This window comes from Microcaecilia unicolor, chromosome 3 (genome assembly GCF_901765095.1).
Source record: "Microcaecilia unicolor chromosome 3, aMicUni1.1, whole genome shotgun sequence".
In the NCBI taxonomy this organism is placed as follows: Eukaryota; Metazoa; Chordata; class Amphibia; order Gymnophiona; family Siphonopidae; genus Microcaecilia; species Microcaecilia unicolor.
In genome coordinates this window covers 473160647-473186720 of record NC_044033.1, presented here as the reverse complement: position 1 = coordinate 473186720, position 26074 = coordinate 473160647, and the positions used below count along the sequence as shown (strand labels likewise).

Below are 26074 nucleotides of genomic sequence, written 5' to 3'. Positions count from 1 at the left end.
ATAGTGCCAGGGTTGTGCATAGGGAGAGCAAGGGAGATCTTGTCAGTTAGTCAATTAATGGCAAAATTCAGTCCGCTAATCGAATATCTATTCAACTTTAGCTCATGCCTGTTTTCAGTTGTACTTAAGGTGTGGGTTACCAAGCGCTTACAAGCAAAATACTGCAAAATGTTTTAATATGCTTTTCAATAAACTGTTGGCATTATTATTATATTATTATTATTTGTTACACTTGTATCCCACATTTTCCCACCTTTTGCAGGCTCAATGTGGCTTACATATAAACGTTAACGGCGTTAGACGATTACGGTCTGATACATGGTATGAATGAATACAAAGTGATATTGTGGTATAATGAGGTACATGTATGGTAGGAACAGTTGGGGGGAACTTAGAGAGGGAGATGGGGAAGGAGAGTCAGGCCATGCACTAACTGCATGTTAAGGGCCAGATTCTGTACATGGTGTCTAGAAAAAATAGGAGCATCCGAAAATAGTGCTTAGCACTATTCTATAAAGTGCACCTAAAGTTAGGCTCAGTTTATAGAATAGTGCATAGGGCCTGGGAACATACCTACATTTAGGTATGGCCATTTATGCCACTGAAAATCCAGTGAAAATACCTGCCCCTAAATTAGGCTCAATTCTCCTGAATTCTATAACCATGTGCGTAAATTTGAGGAGCGTCCCTCATATTCCCAAGCTCCTCCTATGGCCACACCTCCTTTTCAGCTACATATGTTAGAATTTACACACCCCTCTTTCTAGAATGCACCTAAAAAGATGCACGTATAAATTCCAATTATTGCCCATTAGTGCTGCTAATTGGCTGTTATTGGACAATTATCAGTGCTGATTGGCTCGTTGCTCAATTAAGTTGGGCAAATAAATTGGGCACATGCCCAACTGAACGCATGAAACTCGCCGCACCTTGTACAGAATCTGGGAGTAAGGGCTTAATGGCTTTTAGGAAAGAGGCCCCTAGGTTTCTACCTGAGGCAATGGATAAACCTAGCATGGCAAAATGGCTGTCCTTAACTATCTGGATATTAGGCTGAATAGTGCCAATATACAGATAGAACTGTGGTTAGAATCCATATATTCAGCGCTGACTTCTATCTAGATATTAGAGTTGAATTTCCTTACTTAATGCAGCCCTTGCAGCTGGCATTTAAAAATAAACACTGGCTGCCCCAACTGAATATCAGCCAGACAATTTATTCTGAGTCTAACTCTGATCTTGCTGCAGGGAAATCCCAGAATGCCAGACTGCACAACTTGCACTGGCATTTCAGCAAAACACTGTCATCATAGTTGCCTCTTCTCTTCTTGTCCAAAATGGCAGGCTGTTTTTAACATCCAGAGTGCAATGTACATGGCCTTGGTTTATTCTGTGCAATGCAGTAAGCTTTGGGAGAAGTTCAGCATTGTTTCAGTGGAAAAGTATCTTCCATGCAGCTATTGACAACACTTTTCTGCAGCACCCAGTTTTTATGATTTGATGAGGTCAGAAACAATGGAAACTAAATTTATTGCTTACCCTGACCATTTTGTAACATGGAAATTAATTCATGATCTAAAGGAAGACATGAGACAATATGTGAAGCCAGTCACCATCATATAATTCATCTTCATAGGATAAACAATCAGTTATTCCAATAGTGTGAACATGTTGATGCACGTGACCTTCAATTATTTTGCCAATATGGAATCATCTAAAAGTAGGGTATCTACCGATATGATGGAGCGGTAATGGCCTAGTGATTGAGAACCAGGAAAGCCAAGGTTCAAATCTTACTTCAGCGAATGACATTCCTTGAGACTTTGCACAAGCCACTTTGGGGTGTAGTAATCAACGTAAGCTGCCATTAAGACAAGTTATTTTACCGCTAACTCATGCTACTTTAGTACAGGCCCCATTTTATGTAATGAGAACTATGATAGTTATCAATACCTGGGGTTAACAGTAAAATAACACATATTAACAGTAGCCTACATTGATAACATCTCCTTGTTATCTTTCATTATATCAAATGCACACTGTAAACTCTTTAGGGCAAAGACATTTTGTACATGAATATTTATCACCACTGTATAGTATTGTGTATATCCAGTAGTGTTATAAATGTTAAATATTGTTAGCATTTTGACTGTCAATCACTGTTTGCTTGATGGAATAGCCAAACATCATGCTTGATCCCAATGCAAGTGGTCACTGACCCCAGCCTTTTGATAGTCATATGGCATGGTACTTTCAGAAAGCCACTATTTAGGCGTGTAGATACTCCAGGATGCATCTTCAAGTCCAAATAGTGGTTTAAATGTATTTTGGACAGGCTACAAAAATGTTAAATAATCCCCGTTTTACAACTGGATACACATGTATATTAAAAAATTCCTTTGCTGCAGGCTGAAGCATGACTAAATATCAACTGTCACTATGTCTGGACCTGGCGTGTCCTCCAGTGAACCCAGGGCAATCGTGCTCAGCTCTCAGGTGTCTAATAGTACTTTAAAAAAGCACTAGAGTTCTTTCCCATGGCTCCTTAATTGGCTTCTCTTGCATGCATAGGTCTGTAAAATGCAACACATATGCACATAAGTGGAGGCCTCATGCTGCAATCAATAGGTTGTTTGTCTACTGTCCTCACAAGTTCAAATCCCATACTGGGATTTCTGTCAGATAGCTGGCTTCTGGCTAATTCAGCCATCCATCCATTTCAGTTGGTAAATAACTACCCACCTTTAGCCAAGGAAGGGGTGGAGGGAGATGAATGGGGAAGGCAATGGCAAACCATTCTGCTAATAGTCTGCCAAGAAACCATCACACAAGTGGCAGCCCTCATGCGTATGAACTGAACATGCTTGGGTGGTACCAGTGTCATGCGTGCTCCTGACTTCCCCACTTCTCAGGTGGTCCAGGGCTTCAGAGGATATCTTCAGGTGGCAGGGCTTAGGCAATGCCAATGATGTATGCCAATGCTGGGTAGGCCTGAACTCAAAGTGGGTGGGCCTCTACCCACCCAAGCCCACCTGTGTCTGCATGACTGAGGTGCAGACGTTTACACTAGCCCTGGGTACGGTGAAATGCCTGTGCCAGTATTTGTCATGTGTGCATTGGTTTTATGTGGAGATGCATTTTCAAAAAATGTTTAAGTTAAACAAAAATCCTGTCCTGCTGAAAATGTCCAGAAAAAATATCCCTCTCACAGCCATAATCAAACAGGAAAAATGTCTAGATTTCCTGTTTGATTTTGGTTGTGAGAGAGATGTTATTGCACTGAAAACGAACAAGATGAATAGCCATTTTCCAAAGTGAAACGTCCAACTTTTGAGTGACAAAATAAACAGGGTCAATTGTCACAGAGATGTTTCTGCATAATAGACGAGTAGCCTAGAAGTTAGTGCACTGCACTGTAAACCAAGAGGCACAAATTCAAACCCCACTATAACTCTTTTGTTGTAAATGTGATCCCTCCAGGACCTGAAAAATATCTATTGCATCTGAATGTATACCATTTCAATAGCCTTCATGTGGCTTATACCTTTAGGAAGAGTAAATATTTTCTGTTTCTGGCAGGCTCAGAGTTGAAGTGGTAACCACTCGCCTCCACCTACCCTCCTCTCCTCCTTCCTGTACACATTAATTGATTTGATTTGCTTACTTTATTTTTTGTCTATTAGATTGTAAGCTCTTTGAGCAGGGACTGTCTTTCTTCTATGTTTGTGCAATGCTGCGTACGCCTTGTAGCGCTATAGAAATGCTAAATAGTAGTATTAGTAGTAGTAAAGTGGTTCTTGAACCTTGGTTGCTTGGATCATAGTCCACTACTCTACTCACTAGGCTACTCTTCTGGTCTACTTACTGCTTTATTCGGAATGGCCATAATACCTGCAGCTAACATAGAATCTGGATTTCCTTTCCAGTTTCACTTTCAGAACTGGGGGAGTAAGGAGGGGGTCATGCCTTAATCCCTCCAGTGGTCATCTGCTTAATTAGAGCAACTGATACAGGTCTTTGTAACAATGTCCTTCTTTTTAGACATAGACACTTTTTCCCATTCAAAAATCCCTGTTTGTGGGCCCTCCGTAGTCCCACCCACAACACATACCCTTGATATTTGAATGAACTGCAGAGTGAAACCTCTAAATTCTGATTTTCCAAAATCAGGATTTGGATGTTTTTAGCAGATGGACTTTTAAAAGCCATTTTAAGTTGTCTGTCTGCTTTGAAAAAGAGCACCTTAATCATCTAATTTTCAGTTCTCTTTTAATAAAAAATGAAGAATCGATTTTAGTCATGCATATTATTTTACTATGTTGTGAGAAAGAAAACTTCAGTTTCAAAAGTGCACAGATCAGGGAAGCTCATGTTCTATTGATCTTTTTTAAATACACTTTTACATCAGAAAGTTGCTGAAGGTAAGTATAAACTGAAAAAAAAAAAAACCTAGATCAGGACCATGAAAAGATAATAAACCTCTGACTAACAGCATACTGCAGCGTAATCAGGTTTTGCCTGTAATGATGAATTACGAATTCATTTGTGGTTATTTATTGCAGTTCTGATTAATCTGCTGCTGCCTTTAGAGAAATGCTTGGTGTTTGGATCACAAAATCACCAGCTTCTTCAGTGTAGGTGGTGATGCACATATCCTTCCTTCTTTGCATATTTCTTGTCCTGCCTCACATAAAAGCCATTTCATATTTGTGTGTTCATTGGGGCGAATAAAAGCTCTTGTTCCGGTGTGCTTAGAGCTACCTATTAACTGAAATATCAAAAAGCCTTTCTGTCATACGTATCACATGCATGAATTCCTTTATAAGATATTTTCCCATTTCCATTCTAGAGCAGTAGCAGTTTGATCATGTTATAGATGACACATCATCCTATTGCAAACAAAGGAAAATGTCCTTTCTCTCACTGTAAATAATTTGCAAATACTACTACTTATTTCTATAGTGCTACTAGACATACACAGCAGTGTGCACATTCTGCCTGATTCTATATAGCGCACCAAGTGTTCTGCACCAAAATCTAAGGGGCCCTTTTGTTAAGGCACATAGGCGCCTATGCATGTCCAATGCTTGTCAAATTGGCACTACTGCCCAGTTACCGCATGCCCCAGGCGATAATTCCATTTATGGCGTGCACCCAAAACACGTAGTTGAACATATTTTCTATTTTTTACTGCGTGGTGCTTACCTGGTGGTAATCAGCAGTTTACGAGCGTTGAACCCTTACTGCTTGGTTAGCACGTGAGACCTTACCTCTAAGTCAATGGGTGGTGGTAAGGTCTCAGGCTGAAAATGGGTGCGTGCTGGCTTTAATTTTGCTGCACTTCCATTTTATGGCACAAAAAAATGCCTTTTTTCCAGTTATGCTGAGGAAATGGACCAGCGCAGGCCAGTAAAAGGGCCCCTAAGTGTATTCCATAACAACACAGGTAACTCATTTGGCTTTACAAGCTAATCAGTGTTGATAATAGCACTTAACAAGGAATAATGAGCACTAAATAGCACTAATAATTTATGCACACAAATTCCTATGCGTATTCAGTAATGTACTGCACTTAAATTCTAATGTGTGCAGTTTAAAAGGGGCGTGGTTATGAGTGGGGAAATGGGCATTTCATGGATGTTCCAAAATTTACATGTGCAGTTATAGAATTTAGACCAGTGTGCAAAAATCTATGTGCAGGGATTTACGCCACATTTTGTTTGGTGTAAATGGATGCACATAGCTTTAGGCGCCAAGATATCAATGAAGCGTATTCTATATACCGCACCTAAATCTAGGCACTGCTAACAGAATAAGTGTAGTCGGAAATGTTTACCAAGTGGATTTGTTAGGCATCTTATATAGACTCTGGCTCATTATCCCCCAAATTCTATAAATGTTGCTAAAAACTGCATGCTCAAATTTGGACATGCACCATTTAATTGAATAATGAGCCAATTAGTGCCAATAAATGAATGGAAACACTCAATTATTGGTGCTAATTGGCATTAATTAAAATTGACACAGCTAAATTTATGTGGGTTGATCTACATGTAAATTTTATGCATGGATCCAAAAAGGGGGCACAGTCATGGGCAGATCGAGGCATTCCCACAATTTATGTGCATTGTTATAGAATAAAAGGGATCTGTGACTAATTTAAGTGCAGGAATTTACACCAGGGTTTCGATGGTGTAAATGGGCTAAGTACCATTCTATAAACAGCACCTAACTTTGAGAGCCATTTCCAGAATAGTGCTAAGTGCTATTTTTTCAGCACCATTTTTTGAATTTACTCCTATATGCAGGTACTTTCTCTGTCCCTAGTGGACTCACAATCTACGGATTGTTTTTTGTACCTGAGACAATGGAGGGTTAAGTGACTTGCCCAGGGTCTCAAGGAACTGCAATGAGAATTGAGCCCGGTTCCCCAGGATTTCAGCTTGCCACACTAACCATTAAACTACTCCTCCACTCCAAACTTGATGTTTTGGTCCTTCATATGACAATATTTTTCCAGTGAACATTTTGGATTCTCTGAAAGCTTTTCTCTGTTATTTGTGGCTCTGAAAAATGTCTTTAAAAATGTGACTGAATCATATGATCCTAAGACCCTGAGTTCAGTTATGCTATATAACAAGATGTTGAGAGCTCTGCAATAAATTAGAGATACTACTACTACATATCATTTCTACCATGCTACTAGATGTACGCAGCACTCTACACTAAACATGTATAGTCCTTGCTCAACAGAGCTCACAATCTAATCAAGACAGACAAACAGGACAAATAAGGGATAAGGGAATTACTTAAGGTAGGAATGATAAAACAGACATGGGTACTGATCAAGTGAATAGGTGTTAGAAGTTAAAAGCAGCTTCAAAAAGGTGGGCTTTTAGTCTAGATTCGAGACTCCTCTCAGTGCATGTGATATCAATATACATACTTCCATATTTATTTCACTTGTATATTTTTAAGATTGTTCTTACCTGACCGACATGCAATATCCACATCCTTTTCAAAATCTGTCTGTTGGAGAGAAAAGATAAGAGAATTATATAAATGAAAAAAAATAGACTTATTAACCCACAAATAATTCTAATAGAGCATCCTTAAAGGTTCTTGGTTTTTGCCATTTGTTATCGTTCTTTATCAATTTTGGTATACATACAATGAGAAAGAAACTGTTCAAAAGAAATATTTGTGTAGCCATAAATCCATCCTAATAAGAAAATATCAAAATTGAACATACACTAAAGTTAGTCCACCAAACATAAAGGAAGAAGAGCCAAGGAAAATATAGAAAGAAATCACAATAATATAAAGGGAAAAAAAGAAGGCATCTTGAAGTAGAACAGGTCCCTAACACATATACAGAAAAAAGAAGGTAATTCACTGAGGGTTGGTAGATGTTGCTGCATCTTACTAACAACAAATTCTGAGAGCTGTGAAGGCTCAAAGAAAATATAACAGACCCCCCCCCCCCCAAAGGGTGAGGAGAATAACAGTTTTTCTAATGTGCAACACCTGATATCTAATCAAAAGAAACTACTTTTCTTTTTTAATCATATCAGGATACATATGAATCTTTAAATTCATGAAGTTTCAAAAGTTATTCACTATCAGCAACCAAAGCTAGCTGACCCAAAAGAATAGTTACTTACTGTAGGTCTAAATGGTCCCTGGAAACTGCAGATAGCTGGACTTAACAAGGGCTTCTGTTTCCTAACTGAAGTTAAAGACTAAGGAGGCTAGGGCTTTCCAGCTTGGAGAAAAGATGGCTGAGGGGAGACATGATAGAGGTATATAAAATAATGAGTGGAGTGGAACAGGTGGATGTGAAGCGTCTGTTCACGCTTTCCAAAAATACTAGGACTAGGGGGCATGCGATAAAACTATAGTGTAATAAATTTAAAACAAATCAGAGAAAACTTTTCTTCACCCAATGCATAATTTAACTCTGGAATTCGTTGCCGGAGAACGTGGTGAAGGCGGTTAGCTTAGCAGAGTTTAAAAAGGGGTTAGACGGTTTCCTAAAGAACAAGTCCATAAACCGCTACTAAATGGACTTGGGAAAAATCCACAATTCCAGGAATAACATGTATAGAATGTTTGTACATTTGGGAAGCTCGCCAGGAGCCCTTGGCCTGGATTGGCCGCTGTCGTGGACAGGATGCTGGGCTCAATGGACCCTTGGTCTTTTCCCAGTGTGGCATTACTTATGTACTTATGTACATTTTGGAGATCAGCATATTTTCAAAACACTTAGACTTACAGTTACGTGGTTTTGAAAATGAGCCCCGATCATCATGGACATTCAAGGAGGTATTTTAAAACATATCATAAGCTGTATTGGAACAAACTTTTGGAAAATTAGTTATACACAAGTTTTGATGCCTAAACATCTTTTCCAATGTTTCTACCTTACCCTATAGGTTCAAACTATCTTTCATCTAGGTCTCATCCTGGGATTCTAATTTCTTAAGTCTTCCATTATATATCCCAACTTTATTTTCCAATTCTTTCATACCTGATTTCAAAAGTGAAGACTCATCAACAATTAGTTCTGAGTGTGAAGACACCTTCTGCATTTGAGCTCTGAGGTGACCTCCAACTTGAAGACCTGAGGATTCTGTAGAGGGCAGTTTCAATACTGTAGCCTCCAAAAGACCCCACTACACTCCATGTATCTATTGAATTAGCAGACTGAACAGCAAGCACTAAACTCACCTCCTCAGCTTTTTCACCATCTCCAATTTTTGACAGCAAAGGTACTTCTTCCCACGTTGTCCCTGCAGCATGCCTCTGTCTATTTCCTGACATTGCCATGCAGTTGCACTTCTACTCTCTCCAGTGTCTAAATGGCAGACTTTGGTGGTGGGGGAGGGGAGCAGCTACATTGGAGGAATCCACTCCTCGGGGCTGTATGTCTCAAGGAAAAGGCAGTCTCGAGAGAGGCAACTTGTATTATCTCCCAGCCAAGGGTCACATTAATGCTTCTGGGCTTGTATTGCATGCTACCAAAGCATTGATTGGGCCTGCTCTGGCAAGAGAGCCATCAGGCTCCACAGAGAAAACCTGAGATTTAGTTTTATGCTTAATTGATAGTCAGGCTGTTGGCATCCTGCAGAGCTCCTTCAGAAAGCAGCCATATCAGTCAAGCTCGCCATATGTTATCTTTAAATTAACGTACTGTGTGAATGTTAGCATGACTGAGTGATCAGCAAGAGATGCTAATATGCATGGTATTTATAGACTCTTGAATGTTAAATCTAAATCCCTGTAAGCTGAATAAACATCTGCTCTTCTCTGGGACAGCTGCTGCTGCTCTTGCTTGTTACTTTCATGTCCATTTACATTTATCTCCTACCCTTTTTTAAAAATGATTCAGAGACACTAGCGTCATCATCATCATCAAAATACAAATGAGTTAAACAAAATATCAACAATTCAAATACAACGCCACCAACATAGTAACGTGGAGGGGCATAATCGAACAGGGGTGCCCATCTATAAAGGCGCCCATCTCTAAGGACGGCCCCGTAAAGAAGCGTACCCGACCGTATTATCGAAATAAGATGGGCGGCCATCTTTCGTTTTGATAATACGGTCAGGGACTGCCAAATCTCAACATTTGGGTCGACCTTAGAGATGGCCGCCATTAGTTTTCGCCAATAATGGAAACTAAGGGCGCCCATCTCAAAACCGGCCAAATCCAAGCCATTTGTTCGTGGGAGGAGCCAGCATTTGTAGTGCACTGGTCCCCCTCACATGACAGGACACCAACCGGGCACCTAGGGGGCACTTCTAAAAATATTTTAAAAATACACAAATAGCTCCCAGGTGCATAGCTCCTTTACCTTGGGTGCTAAGCCCCCTCCAAATCCCCCTAAACCCACTCCCCACAACTCTACACCATTACCATAGCCATTATGGGTAAAGGGGGGCACCTACATGTGGGTACAGTGGGTTTTGGGGGGGTTTGAAGGGCTCAACACTTAGCACCACAAGTGTAACAGGTGGGGGGGGGGGGGGGGGGATGGACCTGGATCTGTCTGCCTGAAGTTCACTGCACCCATTAAAAACTGCTCCAGGGACTTGCATAGTGCTGTCAGAGAGCTGGGTATGATATTTGAGGCTGACATACAGGCTGGTAAAAAAAAGGTTTTTATTTTTATTTTTTTTAGTGTGGGAGAGGGTTGGTGACCACTGGGGGACTACGGGGAGGTCATCCCCCATTCCCTCCGGTTGTCATCTGGTCAGTTGGGGCACCTTTTTGAGGCTTGGTCGTGAAAATAAAAGGACCAAGTAAACCCGGCGAAATACTGCTGAACGCCGCTTTTTTTTTCCATTATCCATGAAAGCCGGCCATCTAGTAGCCATTCCCTTGCCCGCCCATGTTCCGCCTTTGCTAGGCCGCCGACATGCCCCCTTGAACTTTCGCCGGCACGGTGACGGGAAAGTGGCGATGGTGTCAAAAAAGCCGCTTTCGATTATACCGATTTCGCCGCTTTTGAGAGATCGCCGGCCATCTCCCGATTTATGTCGGAAGATCGCCGGCGATCACTTTCAAAAATAAGCCTGATAGGTATTTAAACATCTCTATCACATCTCCTTTCTCCCACCTTTCTTCCAAAGTATACATATTGAGATCTTTAAGTCCATCCCCATAAACTTTTTGTCAAAGACCACTGATCATTTTAGTGACTGCCCTCTGGCCTGACTTCATCCTGCTTATATCTTTATGAAGGTGTGCTCTCCAATATTGTACACTATATTCTAAATGAGATCTAACCAGAGTCTCTTATATAGAGGCATCATCAGCTCCTTTTCCCTACTGGCCATTCCTCTCCTTATGCACCCAAGCACCCTTTCTAGCTTACCCTTCTAGCGTTCTCTGTTGCCTTTTCTACCAGTTTAGTCATCTTAAGATCATCACATACTAGTCTCACTCCTCTTTTATGCACAAAAGTTCTTCACCTTTTAAACTATAAGGTTCCCTCAGGTTTTTGCAGCCCAAATGCATGACCCTGCTTTTTTTTAGCATTAAATCTTAGCTGCCAAATTCTAGACCATTCTTCAAGGTTTGCTAGGTCCTTTCTCATGTTATCCACACCATCAGGGGTGCCTACCCTACTGCAGATTTTGGTATCATCTACAAAGAGGCAAACCTTATCAGGCAATCCTTCAAAATGGGTGCAATTCCCACTGCAGCTCCTTGTGACATCGGGCAAGTCATTTAATCCTCCATTGCCCCAGGAACAAAATAAGTACCTATATATAATATGTCATTTTGATTGTAACCAGAAAAGTGGTATATTTTTTTTTGTTACATTTGTACCCTGCACTTTCCCACTCATGGCAGGCTCAATGCGGCTTACATGGGGCAACGGAGGGTTAAGTGATGTGCCCAATGTCACAAGGAGCTGCCTGTGCTTGAAGTGGGAATTGAACTCAGTTCCTCAGGACCAAAGTCCACCACCCTAACCACTAGGCCACTCCTCCACTCGTCAAATCCCATTCCTATCCCCATCCCAACTGGCCCAAGAACTGAACCTTACAGCACACTATTAGTAACACACCTTTCCTCAGAATGAGCTTGTTGCTACTACCCTCTGTCACCTTCCACTCAACCAGTTCCTAACCCAGTTAGTCACTCTAGGGCCCATACTGATATCACTTAGTTTATTTATTAGTTGTCTTTGCAGAACCATGTCAAAGGCTTTGTTAAAATCTAAATACACCACTCTCCCTGGATACAACTGTCTGGTAACCCAATCAAAGAAATTAATCAGATTTATTTATTATGTAGATTTTGCTCACACCTTTTTCAGTAGTAGCTCAAGGTGAGTTACATTCAGGTACAGTGGATACTTCTCTGTCTCAGGAGGGCTCACAATCTAAGTTTGTACCTGAAGCAATGGAGGGTTAAGTGACTTGCCCAAGATCACAAGGAGCAGAAGTGGGGTTTGAATTGGGCACCTGTGGATTGCAAGACCAGTGCTCTAACCACTAGGCCACTCCTCCACTCTGAGAAGACCTGCCTCTAGTGAAACCATGCTTCCTCAAGTTCTTTAATCCATTGGCATCCAGAAGTGTCACTATTCTCTGTTTTAAAAGTGTTTCCATTAATTTAGTTACTGCAGAAGTTAAACTTACTGGCCTCCAGTTGGCAACATCTTCCTTATTTCCACTTTTGTAGAGAGGGAAACTTTTCCAGTCCTTCTGGACCACTCCCAACTCTAGAGAAGCATTGAAAAGGTCAGCTAGTGGAGCGACTAGAAATTCTCTAAGTTCCTTCGGCAAAGCTGTAGCGAGGGGAGCTGACACCCAGGGTGGGTTGCCGCTGCGCACCCCCCCCCCCCCCCCCGGGTGCAGCACGGCGCACCCTCCTCCCGCTGGAGCACACCCCCCGGAGCGCATACCTCCCCCCCGGAGCGCATGCCTGTGGCGAGGGATGGGCGGGTGCTGCATGTTACTGGGGTGTGTCGGCTCCGCGCTGGTTCACTGCTCTCTCTGTCCTGGAACAGGAAGTAACCTGTTCCGGGGCAGAGAGGGCAGTGCACCAGCACGGAGCCGACACCCCCCCAGCGGCGTGCACCCGGGGCGGACCGCCCCCCCGCCCCCTTCCTACGCCACTGTCCTTCGGTACCCTCAGATGTACACCATTTGACCCCATTGCTTTGTCTACCTTTAGATTAGCTAACTCCTTGCAAACACTGCCTTCTGAAAAATGTTCAGGGTCTACCACACTTCCATTCCTATTTGTATTTGTTTTTTTTTTTTCAGTCCTGCTCCTGGTCCTTCAGCTGTGAACACAGAACAGAAATATTTAAGCAAATCTGCCTTATCTTTATCAGCTTCTAAATATTCCTTTCCTTCATCTTTGAGTCTCACAATGCTACTTTTGCAATTCCTCCTATCACTAACCTATCTAAAAAATGTGTTGTCCCCACATTTTACAGTATTGGCTATTATTTTTTCATTTGCATCTTTGCTTTCCTGATTTTCTTCTCTTAGCTTTTCCAGATATATTAGATTGTAAGCTCTTTGAGCAGGGACTGTCTTTCTTCTATGTTTGTGCAGCGCTGCGTACGCCTTGTAGCGCTATAGAAATGCTAAATAGTAGTAGTAGTAGTAGTAATCTCATGTAGTTTATGAAGGTTAACCTGACTGGCCTGCTCCTGGCCTCTGGAACTTATGTGGGACTCAGTTTATATTCAACTGGGACCTGCATAAGCCATTTATGCAGGTGCTGACTGAATATCATCAAAGACTGGCATAGTTGTATTCCATATCCCTAATTCTGACCCACCTGAAGAGCAATAGGCCCCCAACCTCCTTTCAAACAGCTGCTAGAGGTTACAGCAGCCATTTTAAGCCCACAAACAGCATGGGTGACTGAGGGTTGCTCCTGACCCACAGACTCCGCTGGATCATCAGGGAAGGTTAAAATAGGCCCAGAAGAGGCATTTACAGGGGTTGGGGAGATTGGGGGGCTTTAGGAGGGCATCTGTTAATCTTTGTGGGGGCAAGAAGGAAGGTGCTGTTGTTCTTTGTGGGTTGGGAAGGGAGAGGGCTATTGCTCTTTGGGAGGGGGTAGGTTGGGAGGGACAGAAGACTACATGCTGCTTCAGTCTGCTACCTGAAAGTTATATGGCAAAATTGTTCTGTTTGTGGTTTTCCTGGTTTTCAGTTTTTGAACGTCAATAAATAAATATGAACTAAATAAACCTACTATTTCTGCAGTCATACATGCCTGGTTAGTTATGTGGACACTGGTACTGAATACTACCAGCACCACACAACTTCTGGCTCTTCCCCAACTCTAACTCCAGAATACCCAGTTTCTGTTCACTTTCAAAATGGCTAGTTTGTGCTGATAAAGAGAGGATCCAAGAAAATAGCAAGGCAAACGATCCGCAAACTCCAAGATGTAAAACAATGAAGTAGATCAGTAGGAGATAAAAATAGATTTTATTGAGTAAATAACCTTTTTAAAAAAAAAAAAAAGCCCGACACAGGCCGTGTTTCACCCAGCAGGGCTGCGTCAGGGGATATAGAAAACAAATAAAACAACAAATAAATTGAATAAATACATAAATGACTACAAGTATAATGGTGCCATAAATGGTAGAACAGATCAAAATAAAAATACATCAAAACTCGGCCATAACACATAAAGCCATAACACAGCAGGACTAAAAGTTGAAAAGGATAAGTGAACGGCTGGTAGTGGGCAGTAAGAGTGCTGTATAATAAGAAATTTAAAAAGAAACAAACTGCAAAGAATAGACACAGAATGTAAAATGTTAGATTTCATTTAAGCTTATTTGAATATATTTCTCTCATAGTATGGGTGTTTGCAAGTGGCGTGTAGACTAAGAAAATGTTTTTTCTCCTGTTTGAGTTTTTTACATTGGTTTGTAGTGCTCCCGCTGCAATAAAATAGAAAAAATAAGAACCAATGATAGGAACACAGCTCCAATGATAAGCTGTGGCGCTCTTAGAGAACTAAGAAAGAAAGAGCAACTATTCTTCGCAGAATAGCCAAGCTTGGTAGCGTTGGGGTTGATAAATCAGTAATTCTACACACATGCTGAGAGACGAATATCTCAACACCATTTGGTAAGGCAGCTCCTTGTGACTCTGGGCAAGTCACTTAACCCTCCATTGCCTGCCGCATTGAGCCTGCCATGAGTGGGAAAAAGTGCGGGGTACAAATGTAACAAAAAAATAATTATAAAGAAAGTATTTACATATGGAAATCAGAAACTGGGTTTCTATAATAACCACTTGTATCTGTGCTTTGTGTAGCATCTATCTGTAAGTCAATGACAGCAAACAGTAGAAATTGTTCTGTATCATCTGAAGTACAGAAGATAAACTACCATTTATGATAGATAATGGTAAGCAATGTGATACTAAGTGAAAATATTTCCTGTTGAATACATTATTATCTACACATCAGTCTGTATGTATATAATTTCAGTTATGCAACAACAAAATAAAAGATTTAAATATTCAGGGATTCTTTTACAAAGCCGCGCTAGCGATTCCTATGCAGCATACAAGAAGAAGACTATAGGAATTGAATGGGCTTCCCAGGGGTGTAGCCAGACCTTGCAAATGGAGGGGACCAGAGCTCGAGGTGGGGGGGCATGCTCAGTTTCATTAAAAGGAGTGTGCCAGATGTGTGGGGAAGAGCGAGCAGGGCAGGCAACACGGCAGCGTCAAGACCGGCGCTGGATGAAGGCTTCAGCTGATGGGGGTTGGGGACCTGTGCCAGCAAAACCAGGGGCCCAGAATAAATTTGGGGGACCCAGGCCCCCATGGCCCCACGTAGCTACGCCACTGGGGCTTCCTCTCATTTGCTGCACCAAGAATCAGCAGTGTGGTTTTGTAAAAGAGGCCCTCAGTACATGATGAAATAGTTTTTATTTAAGAGTGAAGAACAGAGTGTGTAGGTATTACAATGAAGTTTCAATGACTAGGAATTCAAGACCAGGTTGCTGTGTGTGGTAGAAATCAGGGGCGTAGCCATGGGTGGGCCTGGATGGGCCCAGGCCCAGCCACTCAGGCCCGCCCACCCAACATCCCCTCACCGGGGGTTTAAATCTTTTCTACCTCCTTCAAAGTGGCCGCGTCATTGAAAGCCCTGCCCATCAAGCCTTCCCTTTGTGAGTTCGTTCCCTTAGAGTCCCGCCTTCTGATGTCATTTCCTCTTTCTGCGAGGGCGGGACTCTGAGGGAACAAACTCATGAAGGGAAGGCTTCATGGGTAGGCTTTCAATGACGCGGCCGCTTCGACGCAGGTAAAAAAAGATTTAAACCACGCACTAACGGGGGAGGGGGGGGTGAAGGGACTGACTGGCTGGGAAACAGTTTGGAAAAGTTTCTGCTCCCACGGCTCGAAGAACATTGAGGAGGATGAGCTGCCGGGACGTGTCCTGACAATCCGACAGCGCCCATCACTGGCCTCCCCTGGCACGGGCCACCAGGAGCACTCGCTGCCCCTCCATTTTCCGGCCGAAGGGTGTGTGATCACCAGGGGAGCAGAAGCAATGTGATTCCGGGGCAGGCTGGGGACATGAGATATTAAATGGAGGTTTGAAATTTGTTGACAGCTCGGCCTTGGCACTGCTGCTGCTGCAGGACTGGTCCCCGGTTTCTGATCTCAGGCTGATGGACGGAGAAAGCAGGCAGGGTGGCACTGTGGCAGGAAGAGAAAGGGAGCTGTTGGGGGGATTGCTGGGGGAAGAAGAGGGTGGGCAGGTGGATATGAATGGGAGGGGAGGATGGGGGTGAAGGAGAATCGCTGGGCATGAATGGGAGCGGGAGGGTAGGGCAAGGGGGAGAGGAGAATCGCTGGGTATGGATTGATGGAGGGGGGGGGGGCAGGGGATAGAGGATTAGATTGGAACCTGGGATCATTTAAATTTTTTTTTTCCTGGGGAGAGAAATGCATTGCCCACCCCCAGGTTCTCTCCCCAGCTGTAGCCAGCTCTGAAATTTTGAGGGGAGGCGCAGAGGTGGACGAGGGGTGCAGAGGTGGATGAGTGGGGGCATAGAGGTGGACCGGGGAGAGAGCCTGTTGTTAAACATTTACCAGCACACCACTGTCTAGTGCCTACCCATCCAACCTGTTGGCCCACCCAAAAATTGCCTCCTGGCTACGCCACTAGTAGAAATATAACAAAAAGGTGGACCCTAAATTTCACCAGAAGCAACAAATCCACCCAGGTGGAAAAAGAACAACGGTGTCCCACGGATAATCTCAGGAGCAGAAGAGAAGTGGGAACAGAACCAGGCTCTTCAAAAAACAGACCAAAGACATTCAAGATTTGAAATATAATTTATTAAGTGAAGAATCTACAAGGTGCCCTGTTTCGGCACTGAAAGTGCCTTCCTCAGGAGTCTATATAGATGTAAAGACATCTCAATACTTTGTCTCAAGGGGTTAGTACACATCGCTAGTACATTACTCCCAACCGACTCTATCTTGTATGCTTTGTCCACTAATCCTTTGGACAAAGTATTGAGATGTCTTCATATGTTTTTTTACATCTATATAGACTCCTGAGGAAGGCACTTTTAGTGCCGAAACAGGATACCTTGCAGAGTCTTCACTTAATAAATGATATTTCAAATCTTGAACGTCTTTGGTCTGTTTTTTTAAGAGCCTTGTTTTGTTCCCACTCCTCTTCTGCTCCCTAAATTTCACCACCAGAATGTTGAATAGGAGGAAAAGGTCTCATATGTCACCAGATCAATTGACCTTGTACATTCACATCAGGTCAAACAAAGATCCAATCGGTGACTAATGTAATCATTGACCAAAACCCGCCTCTACTACTACTACTACTACTATTTAGCATTTCTATAGCGCTACAAGGCGTACGCAGCGCTGCACAAACATAGAAGAAAGACAGTCCCTGCTCAAAGAGCTTACAATCTAATAGACAAAAAATAAAGTAAGCAAATCAAATCAATTAATGTGCACAGGACGGAGGAGAGGAGGGTAGGTGGAGGCGAGTGGTTACAAGTGGTTATGAGTCAAAAGCAATGTTAAAGAGGTGGGCTTTCAGTCTAGATTTAAAGGTGGCCAAGGATGGGGCAAGATGTAGGGGCTCAGGAAGTTTATTCCAGGCGTAGGATGCAGCGAGACAGAAGGCGCGAAGTCTGGAGTTGGCAGTAGTGGAGAAGGGACCAGATAAGAAGGATTTATCCATGGAGCGGAGTGCACGGGAAGGGGTGTAGGGAAGGACGAATGTGGAGAGATACTGGGGAGCAGCAGAGTCAGTACATTTATAGGTTAGTAGAAGAACTTTGAACAGGATGCGAAAACGGATAGGGAGTCAGTGAAGCGACTTGAGGAGAGGGGTAGTATGAGTAAAGCGACCCTGGTGGAAGATGAGACGGGAAATTAAATTTGAAATCATATTTTTAACATTTTTAATATTAGATTTGGAATAATTAAGCAGGAGGGGGTTTTTGATCAATGATTACAATAGTGACCCAATTTGAATGTACAGGGTGAACTGATCTGGTGACATCTGAGACCTTTTCCTCCTATTCAACATTCTGGTGGTGAAATTTAGGGTCCACATTTTTGTTGTATTTGTTGTGTTAAGAGTGGACCTTTTTTGAGCCTATTTGGATTAAGATGTGGTAGAAATGTATAATTCCTCTGTATGTCTTCATACTTAAATGAACAAAGAGGCCTGTACAGACAAGATAGTGGATAGATACAATAACCTTATACTGGAGATGAGAAAAACAAACCCAGTAACATAATTCACGAAAGCATGAAATAAGGAAAGAAATTAGTGAGGAAAAAAGGAGAAACCCAGAGACTAGGTTTGTTCCCCAATATGGCAGAAGCAAGTAAAATGGTCAGATTAGATAGGTCTCATGGTCATCATCGTTCTAGGGGCCCTGTTTACTAAGCTGCACTGTAGGTGTGCTAGCATTTTTAGCACATGCTAAATATTACTACATGCTAATGCTAGAGACACCTATATATTCCTAGATTTCTATGAAACTCATATAGTGGAGGAATATAATAGTATATTTTATTTTATATTACTACTACTACTACTATTTAGCATTTCTATAGCGCTACAAGGCGTACGCAGTGCTGCACAACAATATTATATAACAGTAATATGTAATATATAATAAATTGATCATATAGAATTAACCATTGCCAAATATTGCCAAATATAACATATCTATATCTATATCATCTATATCTATATATCTATCTATCTATCTATCTACCTATATATATATCTATATCTATATATATCTATATCTATCTATTTATATATATAGCGCTGATAATTAGGTGCTAATAATCAATTGTTGGTTCTAATTGGCAACAGTTAGAATTTATGCGTGCATCTTGTAGGGTGTATTCTATAAAAATGTGTCATAAATTCTACTGTGCACATCTTAAAAGGAGGTATGTAAATCCTCGTACCTAAAAGTTAGGCATGGATCCTGGTGCTAGGTGTTATTCTGTAAATGGCGCCCAACTTGGAGCACTGTTTATAGACTAGCGATTAGTGCTCATTTTTTGCACCGATTTTTTGGCGCCGTATATATAGAATTTTGCCCTTAATATGTATTACTACTATGACTGGAGACTGCAAACCTTGATGTTTTGCTTGTACTGTACTTTTAATTGAAAAAACTACAAATTAAAGTTGAAAAAAAATCTATTTGATATAAACTGCCAGCATTGGAAAGCCCGTGGCAACCTACAGTCTATTATGGAATACTGCAGTTTTCCAGTAGTTCATAACTGCTGCCAATTAATTAAACTAAGGTGGTTACCAGAAGTTCTTAGGCTTTCATAAATTGCAAGGCCAATGGTTACTGGTGCCAAAAATAAAGTCAACATCTCATTTGTACCGGTTGTGCATATTTAATTTCTACTGATATTAGTTATTTTTATGTGGAACATCTTGAGAGATTTGTGGGAATTAGAAGCTAACAGAACAATATGGGGATTAAATATTTATAATCAAAGAGTTCCAAGGACAGAACTCTAATAAAAAAAGGTGATCATAATAAATAACTGTACAGAGACGTACTACTTCATAAATTGTTTAAAGTTAGGGTGAAGTTGTACTTCTTTGTTATTTTGGGAAAGGAAATTCAAGACAATTGTGAATAAGCTGTCTGGGAGAGCTTAAACTCCTTAGATCTCACAAGCTAAGTAGGATCAATCAAGGGTAATGCCTGGATAGGGGATCACCACAGATGGTTAGGTGCTTTGGGCTGCAGTTGGCAAACCACCACAGTAATCTGCCAAAAATGTAACACTTACAATGGTGCAGCTATGATCACCCAAGTCTCCTATAAACAGCATATGATCATTAGTGTTATCTGATCCAAGTATAAATGTCATCCATCAATTGATTCTGTGTCAGTCTTTTCTCCATATTACTCTATCCAAATTCTTATTGTAGCTCTCATGTTGAATAACTATTTCAAGGAAAGGGTGATTGCCACTGCTACTACTTATCATTTCTACAGAGCCACTAGACATACACAGCACTGTACACATACACGTTCATAAACCTACTTTTTAAGATATTTTCAGACCTCAAACATTAGATTCATTGATGTTCAATTAAAAGCTACCGCTCTTCAATATAATTCCACATACTTTAAATGTATCAGTCATGGCCTCTCTGTCTTAACTCATAGTCTGTTATCTTTTTTTCTGTTAGGTTTCACTACATTATTGGCTTCGAGGAACAGGCACTAATCTACTACATTTCACAGCATATTTTTGTGTACATCATGTGTGTGCTATACAAATCATGATATTAATAATTTTGAGGAGATAAAGAGGTGGGAAAAACTCCTGTCACTTAACTAGATAGTCCCACTGAATATCCATAGCATTGTCTGGTTAGTGCCAGGACAGTATGTAGGTGGAGTCTGGGCAGGCCCAGAAGATATGTAGACACTGACGGTATTCAGTGCTGGTGCCCACGTACCTAACTGGGTAGAGAGGACTGCCCAAAAATCTGTCCCATCTTTGCCCAATAGATATGTTGGTATTGGTACTGAATATCAGTCAGCACCTGTGTGCGTATACATTCTATATAGTGCTACTAGAGTTGCACATGCAAATCTGGACATATTCTGATTTGTGTGCACAACTCAATTGGTTAACAAGGCAATCAGCACCGACAACTACCTGTTCCTTTTGAGCCTATTCCCACCCATCTATTCAGCACTATCTCTCCTACTGCCATCCCTTCTATCTGTCATATCCTCAATCTTTCACTTTCCACTGCAACTGTTCCTGATGCTTTCAAATATGCTGTAGTTCCACCACTACTCATAAAACCTTCATTGGACGCTACCTGCCCTTCCAACTATCGCCCCATCTCCATCCTCCCTTTCTTATCCAAGCTACTTAAAAGCTTACTCGCCAGGTGCCCTTGGCCTGGATTGGCCACTATCATGGGCAAGATTCAGGGCTCGATGGACCCTTGGTCTTTTCTCACTGTGGCATTACTTATGTACTTAAATGTGATGCTCACACTGTTGTCTTCACTTTCTTCTTTCTCAAGCTATTCTTGATCCACTTCAATCTGACTTTTGCCCTCTATATTCAAATGAAACAGCCCTTGCAAAAGTCTCCAGTAACTTGTTCTTGGGCACATCCAAAGGTCTCTATTCTATCCTTGATACACTGTCCTCCCTTGTGTTTTGGGGCTCTGTTCTTTCTTGGTTTGCTTCTTATCTCTCCCATCATTTTTAGTGTATGCTCTGGTAGATTCTACTCAACTTCTCTCCCACTATCATTTGGTGTACCTCAGGGCTCTGTCTTGGGACCTCTTCTTTTCTCCATCTATACTTCTTCTCTTGGTGCTCCGATCTCCTCCCATGGTTTTCAGTATCACTTTTATGCTGAAGACTCCCAGATCTACCTCTCCACACCAGAAATTTCAGCTGGAATCCAGGCCCACATTGCTGCCCTGATGTCTCTTTGCCATCTGAAACTAAATATGGCCAAGACTGAGCTTCCTACCTTTCCTCCTAAACTCACCTCTTCTCTTCCTCCATTCACCATCTCTGTGGATAACACTCTTATCATCCACGTCTCATCAGCATGTAACCTTGGGGTGATCTTTGGCTCCTCTATCTCTTTCTCTGCACATATCCAACAGACTGCTAAATCCTTTCAATTCTTTCTCTATAATATCACCAAAATTTGTCCCTTCCTTTCTGAGCTCACTACCAAAACCCTCATCCACATTCTTGTCATCTCTTGCTTAGACTACTACAACTTGCTTCTCACATGTCTCCCTCTAAGTCATCTCTCTCCCCTTCAATCTGTTCAAAATTCTGCTACATGATTTATATTCCACCAATGTTGCTACGCTCATATTATATCTCTCCTGCTGCAATGTAAGCCTTGAATAGACTTCCGAGTCAGTATGCCAAGCTCCATCTCTGGCCGTATTCAAAACTAGGGTAAAAGCCCACCTTCATGAGGCTGCTTTTAACTCCTAATTCCTATTTACTTCGTCAATACCCATGTCTGTTTTATCATTCCCACCTTAAATAATACCCTTATACCTTATTTGTCCTGTTTGTCTGTCTCTTACATGTTCAGCATACAGTGCTGCGTATGTCTTGTAGCATTATAGAAATGATAAGTAGTGATAGTAGTAGTAGTAGTAGTAGTAGATGTTAACAAGCAATTATCAGTACTAATTGGCACCAATTAGAATTTACTTGCACTACTCGCTAAGGAGGAGATTCTATATATGACACCTAAAAAATCAGCACTGAAATCAGTGAGAAAGAAGCGTATTCTATAAGTGGCACCTTGATTTAGACACTGATTATAGAATACGCTTAGTTGATATTTCAGTGCCTAAATCTGCCTGCATCCATTTACACCAACTAAAAAATGGCATAAATCCTGGTGTGTAGATTTAGGCACACGGGGCCATATTCTATAACTAGGCACCTAAATTTCAGAATGCCCATGAAAGACCCATTTCCCTGCCTATAACTACACCCCTTTTTGCCTGCTCACGTTAGAAGTTTGGCACACATCATTACAGAATACGCTTAGTGAGTTGTGCGCCTAAATTCTAATCAGTTCCAATTAGTGCTCATTATTGCTTGTTAACTGCTGATATCAGCACTCATTAGCTTGTGGTTTAAATATTTTTATTGATTTTGTTACAAAAGAGAAGGCAACAACAAGCAAAAATGCTAACTTATTACATAGTGTAATAAAGAACAAGTATTCATGTATTATGGGAGAGAAAAAGAGAGAAAGGAGAAAAAAAAAGGGGGGGCGGATGTATATCGGTTGAGGATATATTCAGCATACAGAATAGTTCATACATATAATACTAAAGGGGTTGTAACCTTGCTCATCTTACTGATGAGAGATATGTCATTAACACAGACCACTTTTTCTTATATCTGACAAAGCGTGGTGATTTTTTAGCCAGGTACATTTCAAATATGTAAGTTTGGAGCAACAAATTCCACCATTCCTGATGAGAAGCGAGCACCTAAATTCTAATCAGTGCCAATTAGTGCTCATTATTGCTTGTTAAGTGCTGATATCAGCACTCATTAGCTTGTTAAGTCAATTAAGCTATGTGTGGTGTTATAGAATCCGTGCCAATTTTGGCACCTAAATCTAAGTGCACTATATAGAATCTGGGGGTAAGCATATTCTATTAAAGTAGTCCATATATATTTTACTATATGGATCTCAAAAGTGGGCATGGCCATGAGAGGAGCGTGGGCATTCCTAAAATTTACACGCAGTGTTATAGAGTAACCCATTTCGTGCTTAAAGTTAGGCATCGGCATTTACACCAGCTTTTCATTGGTGTAAATGGCTGCACTTACATTTTAAAAACTTCCAATAAAACTGGGATCTGAAGTTTAATCTTACGATCCTAAGATTTATCTTCAGATCCCAGTTTTATCGTAGGTTTTTGATATTGTTATTGCTGAAGATTTATTATTTTACCATTGCAATAAGAGTTTATCTGCACTTAAATTTTAGTCATGTGGACTGAGCTGTGTGTATTCTATAAGCCATGCCTAACATTAGGCACATTTTATAGAATACATGTAGGCGCATTTTCCATCTGTGCCAATTTTTTCGGTGGCAAATATAGAATCAGGCCCATAACGTTTGGTCTGCCAAGGACTTGGATATTCAGTGCTGGTGCCAGACATGGCCTGACACTGAATATCCAGGTCTAATTCAGCCTGTTGCTGTCAGAGGCTTTATAATCACTGACTGCTCTGAGCTGAATATTATTATTATTTGTTACATTTGTATCCCACATTTTCCCACCTTTTTGCAGGCTCAATGTGGCTTACATATAACCGTTAACAGCGTTAATTAGTGTAACCTTCAAGAATATGGCCTGGTTTGAGTTTATCCTATATTTGCTGTGGTTATAATAAACCTCAACAGCGTTATAGAAAGATCTGAATGCTTGCAAAGTATTTTAGATCCTATTTTTTGAAGAATTTTACCCATGTTGCTGGGTAACGTATAATGTAGGGCCCTTTAGTTTGGCAAATTAGTTAATGGCACTGAATATTTGTTATTGGGTTGTTTAAAGGGAAATTATATAGAATTGTATTTTATTGAACTAAACAGAAGCTTGTTCTATGGGAAAGAAACCATTTTCATTTATTTTCCTATGATTCCTTCCTTTACATCTTTTTGCTGATGAAACATCATTTATTGGGGTGCATTTACCATATCAAATGCTATTCAGAGCTGCAGTAGGATTAAATTGATTTGCGCTGCACTGGAATTCAATAGCTGATCCCAGATGTGCAGTATTTGTAATGAAACAGACAACAGTTACTTGCTCTGTTTATAAAGAGCTGCATTCAATGCTGATGCTATAAATAGCACCGGCACTAGTCTTTGTCTAGCTGCCCTCCAAACTCTAACCAGGTAGGGAGCTTACAAAATTGTTCCAAAGTGAACAGTCCTTGATGGCAACTCTTCAGACTTGCTACAATATTTTTCAGTCGAGGACATTAAAATCAAACAATACAATACAAATGAAATGTACCCCTACTGTATAAGCCTGAGGTGCAAAACAAGCATAGTCAGGATACTGTGCTTTTGTGAATCTCACTGAACAGCTGGTGGAGAGTTTCCCCTTCTCATAGTTTAGCATCTTACCATTAGATTATCATGCACCTTCATTTCCATGGCATTCACATACCAAATCGGTAGTATCAGCTTCGTCAGAAAAAGACAATGTTAACTCTCATTGCTTAATACAAAAGTACTGCTTTGCAATGATGACCATGTGAAACCCAGTGCTAAGCCCTTTAGGGTAGATTTTGCAAAATCACCAAGTTGCAACAATAACTGGTTAATTTTAAACAGTAATCATTACCCACATTCTCAGCTAAACCTGTATACATATTAACATTGTCATTTGCACAGGCCCCTTCACTCTATAGACATACAATAAACAATAATTTGATAAATTCATGCGCTAACCATGTGGTAAGCATGCAGTGTGCTCCAACTGCTGTTTACTGCCCGGTAAGCGACCCGCGGTAGAAAATTATTTTCTACCGTGGGATAAGCATTTGTGAACTTTGGAATTACTGCCTGGCTCATGCGCTGGCTGAGCGGTAGTGACAATTTGGTGCATGCTGTAGACACGTAGGCCTTCCTGTGCTTTGTAAAAGGGTCCCTATGTATTTTACAACGGGCTCTGCATTGACAGATCCTATTTTAAAATACCAGTGGAACATCAGACATCCTGACTTGAATGTTCTTTTTAAAATCCCACTCCACATCTAAACATACAGTGGAGATGCTTCTTCAAAAGCTCTAAACTATCTCTGCCTGCCTAGAGTAGAGAGGGATATTCTTTTTTCTTTTAAAAAAAGTCTGAATTAATAAAATACAAACTAACCATGATCTGTGCATGTCCATTAGGAAACGAGCTTGAAGAATCTGCATTGATAGGATCTTGGCAGTTTCTTAATCGACATCTGAAGGCATCCTGAACCTGTGAAAACAATGTAATCCTTATTCTTCACTCTGCTATTTTTGCCACAACTACAGAAAATGTGAAAAATTATACACAGAACACTTTAATTTGAAATTATACTTTACATTGATTTTTTAAAGATCATAACTACAAAATATCTTAATAACTAACACACACTACTTCTTGGCTACATGTGATGTCCATAGGAGCCAACGTTTCAAAATTATTGGGGGTGCTAAGCCCAGTGGAAATAACCCCTCCCTGGACACATTCAATGAATATTCTTTATATTGGGGGTGCTCAAGCACCCACAGAGTCGGCTCCTAGACAGTATTTCCAGGAACTAATCTAAATATTAGATAAAAATAATATATAAAATAGCATGAATGGCCTTCAAGTTGATTTGTTTACACAGTTTTAAAGCAGTCCATCTTTTTTTACAGGCATTTAGGAGTGTAGATATCAGCGTGGAATACAATTACAATGGGTTATTTTACTGCTAATTTGTGTGATTTTAGCATTGGT

At 41.0% G+C, this 26074-nt stretch overlaps 1 protein-coding gene across 1 annotated transcript in view; it reads right to left on the bottom strand.

Moving 5' to 3' along the window:
- ADGRB3 (adhesion G protein-coupled receptor B3) overlaps nt 1-26074 on the bottom strand; it is a 1672438-nt gene that overhangs the window by 78498 nt on the left and 1567866 nt on the right. Inside the window, exons 25-26 of the mRNA XM_030199002.1 lie at nt 25472-25567; nt 6990-7029 (exon numbers count right to left, since the gene is read on the bottom strand). Coding sequence (XP_030054862.1) covers nt 6990-7029; nt 25472-25567 — 136 coding nt within the window. The remainder of the gene's footprint in view (nt 1-6989; nt 7030-25471; nt 25568-26074) is intronic.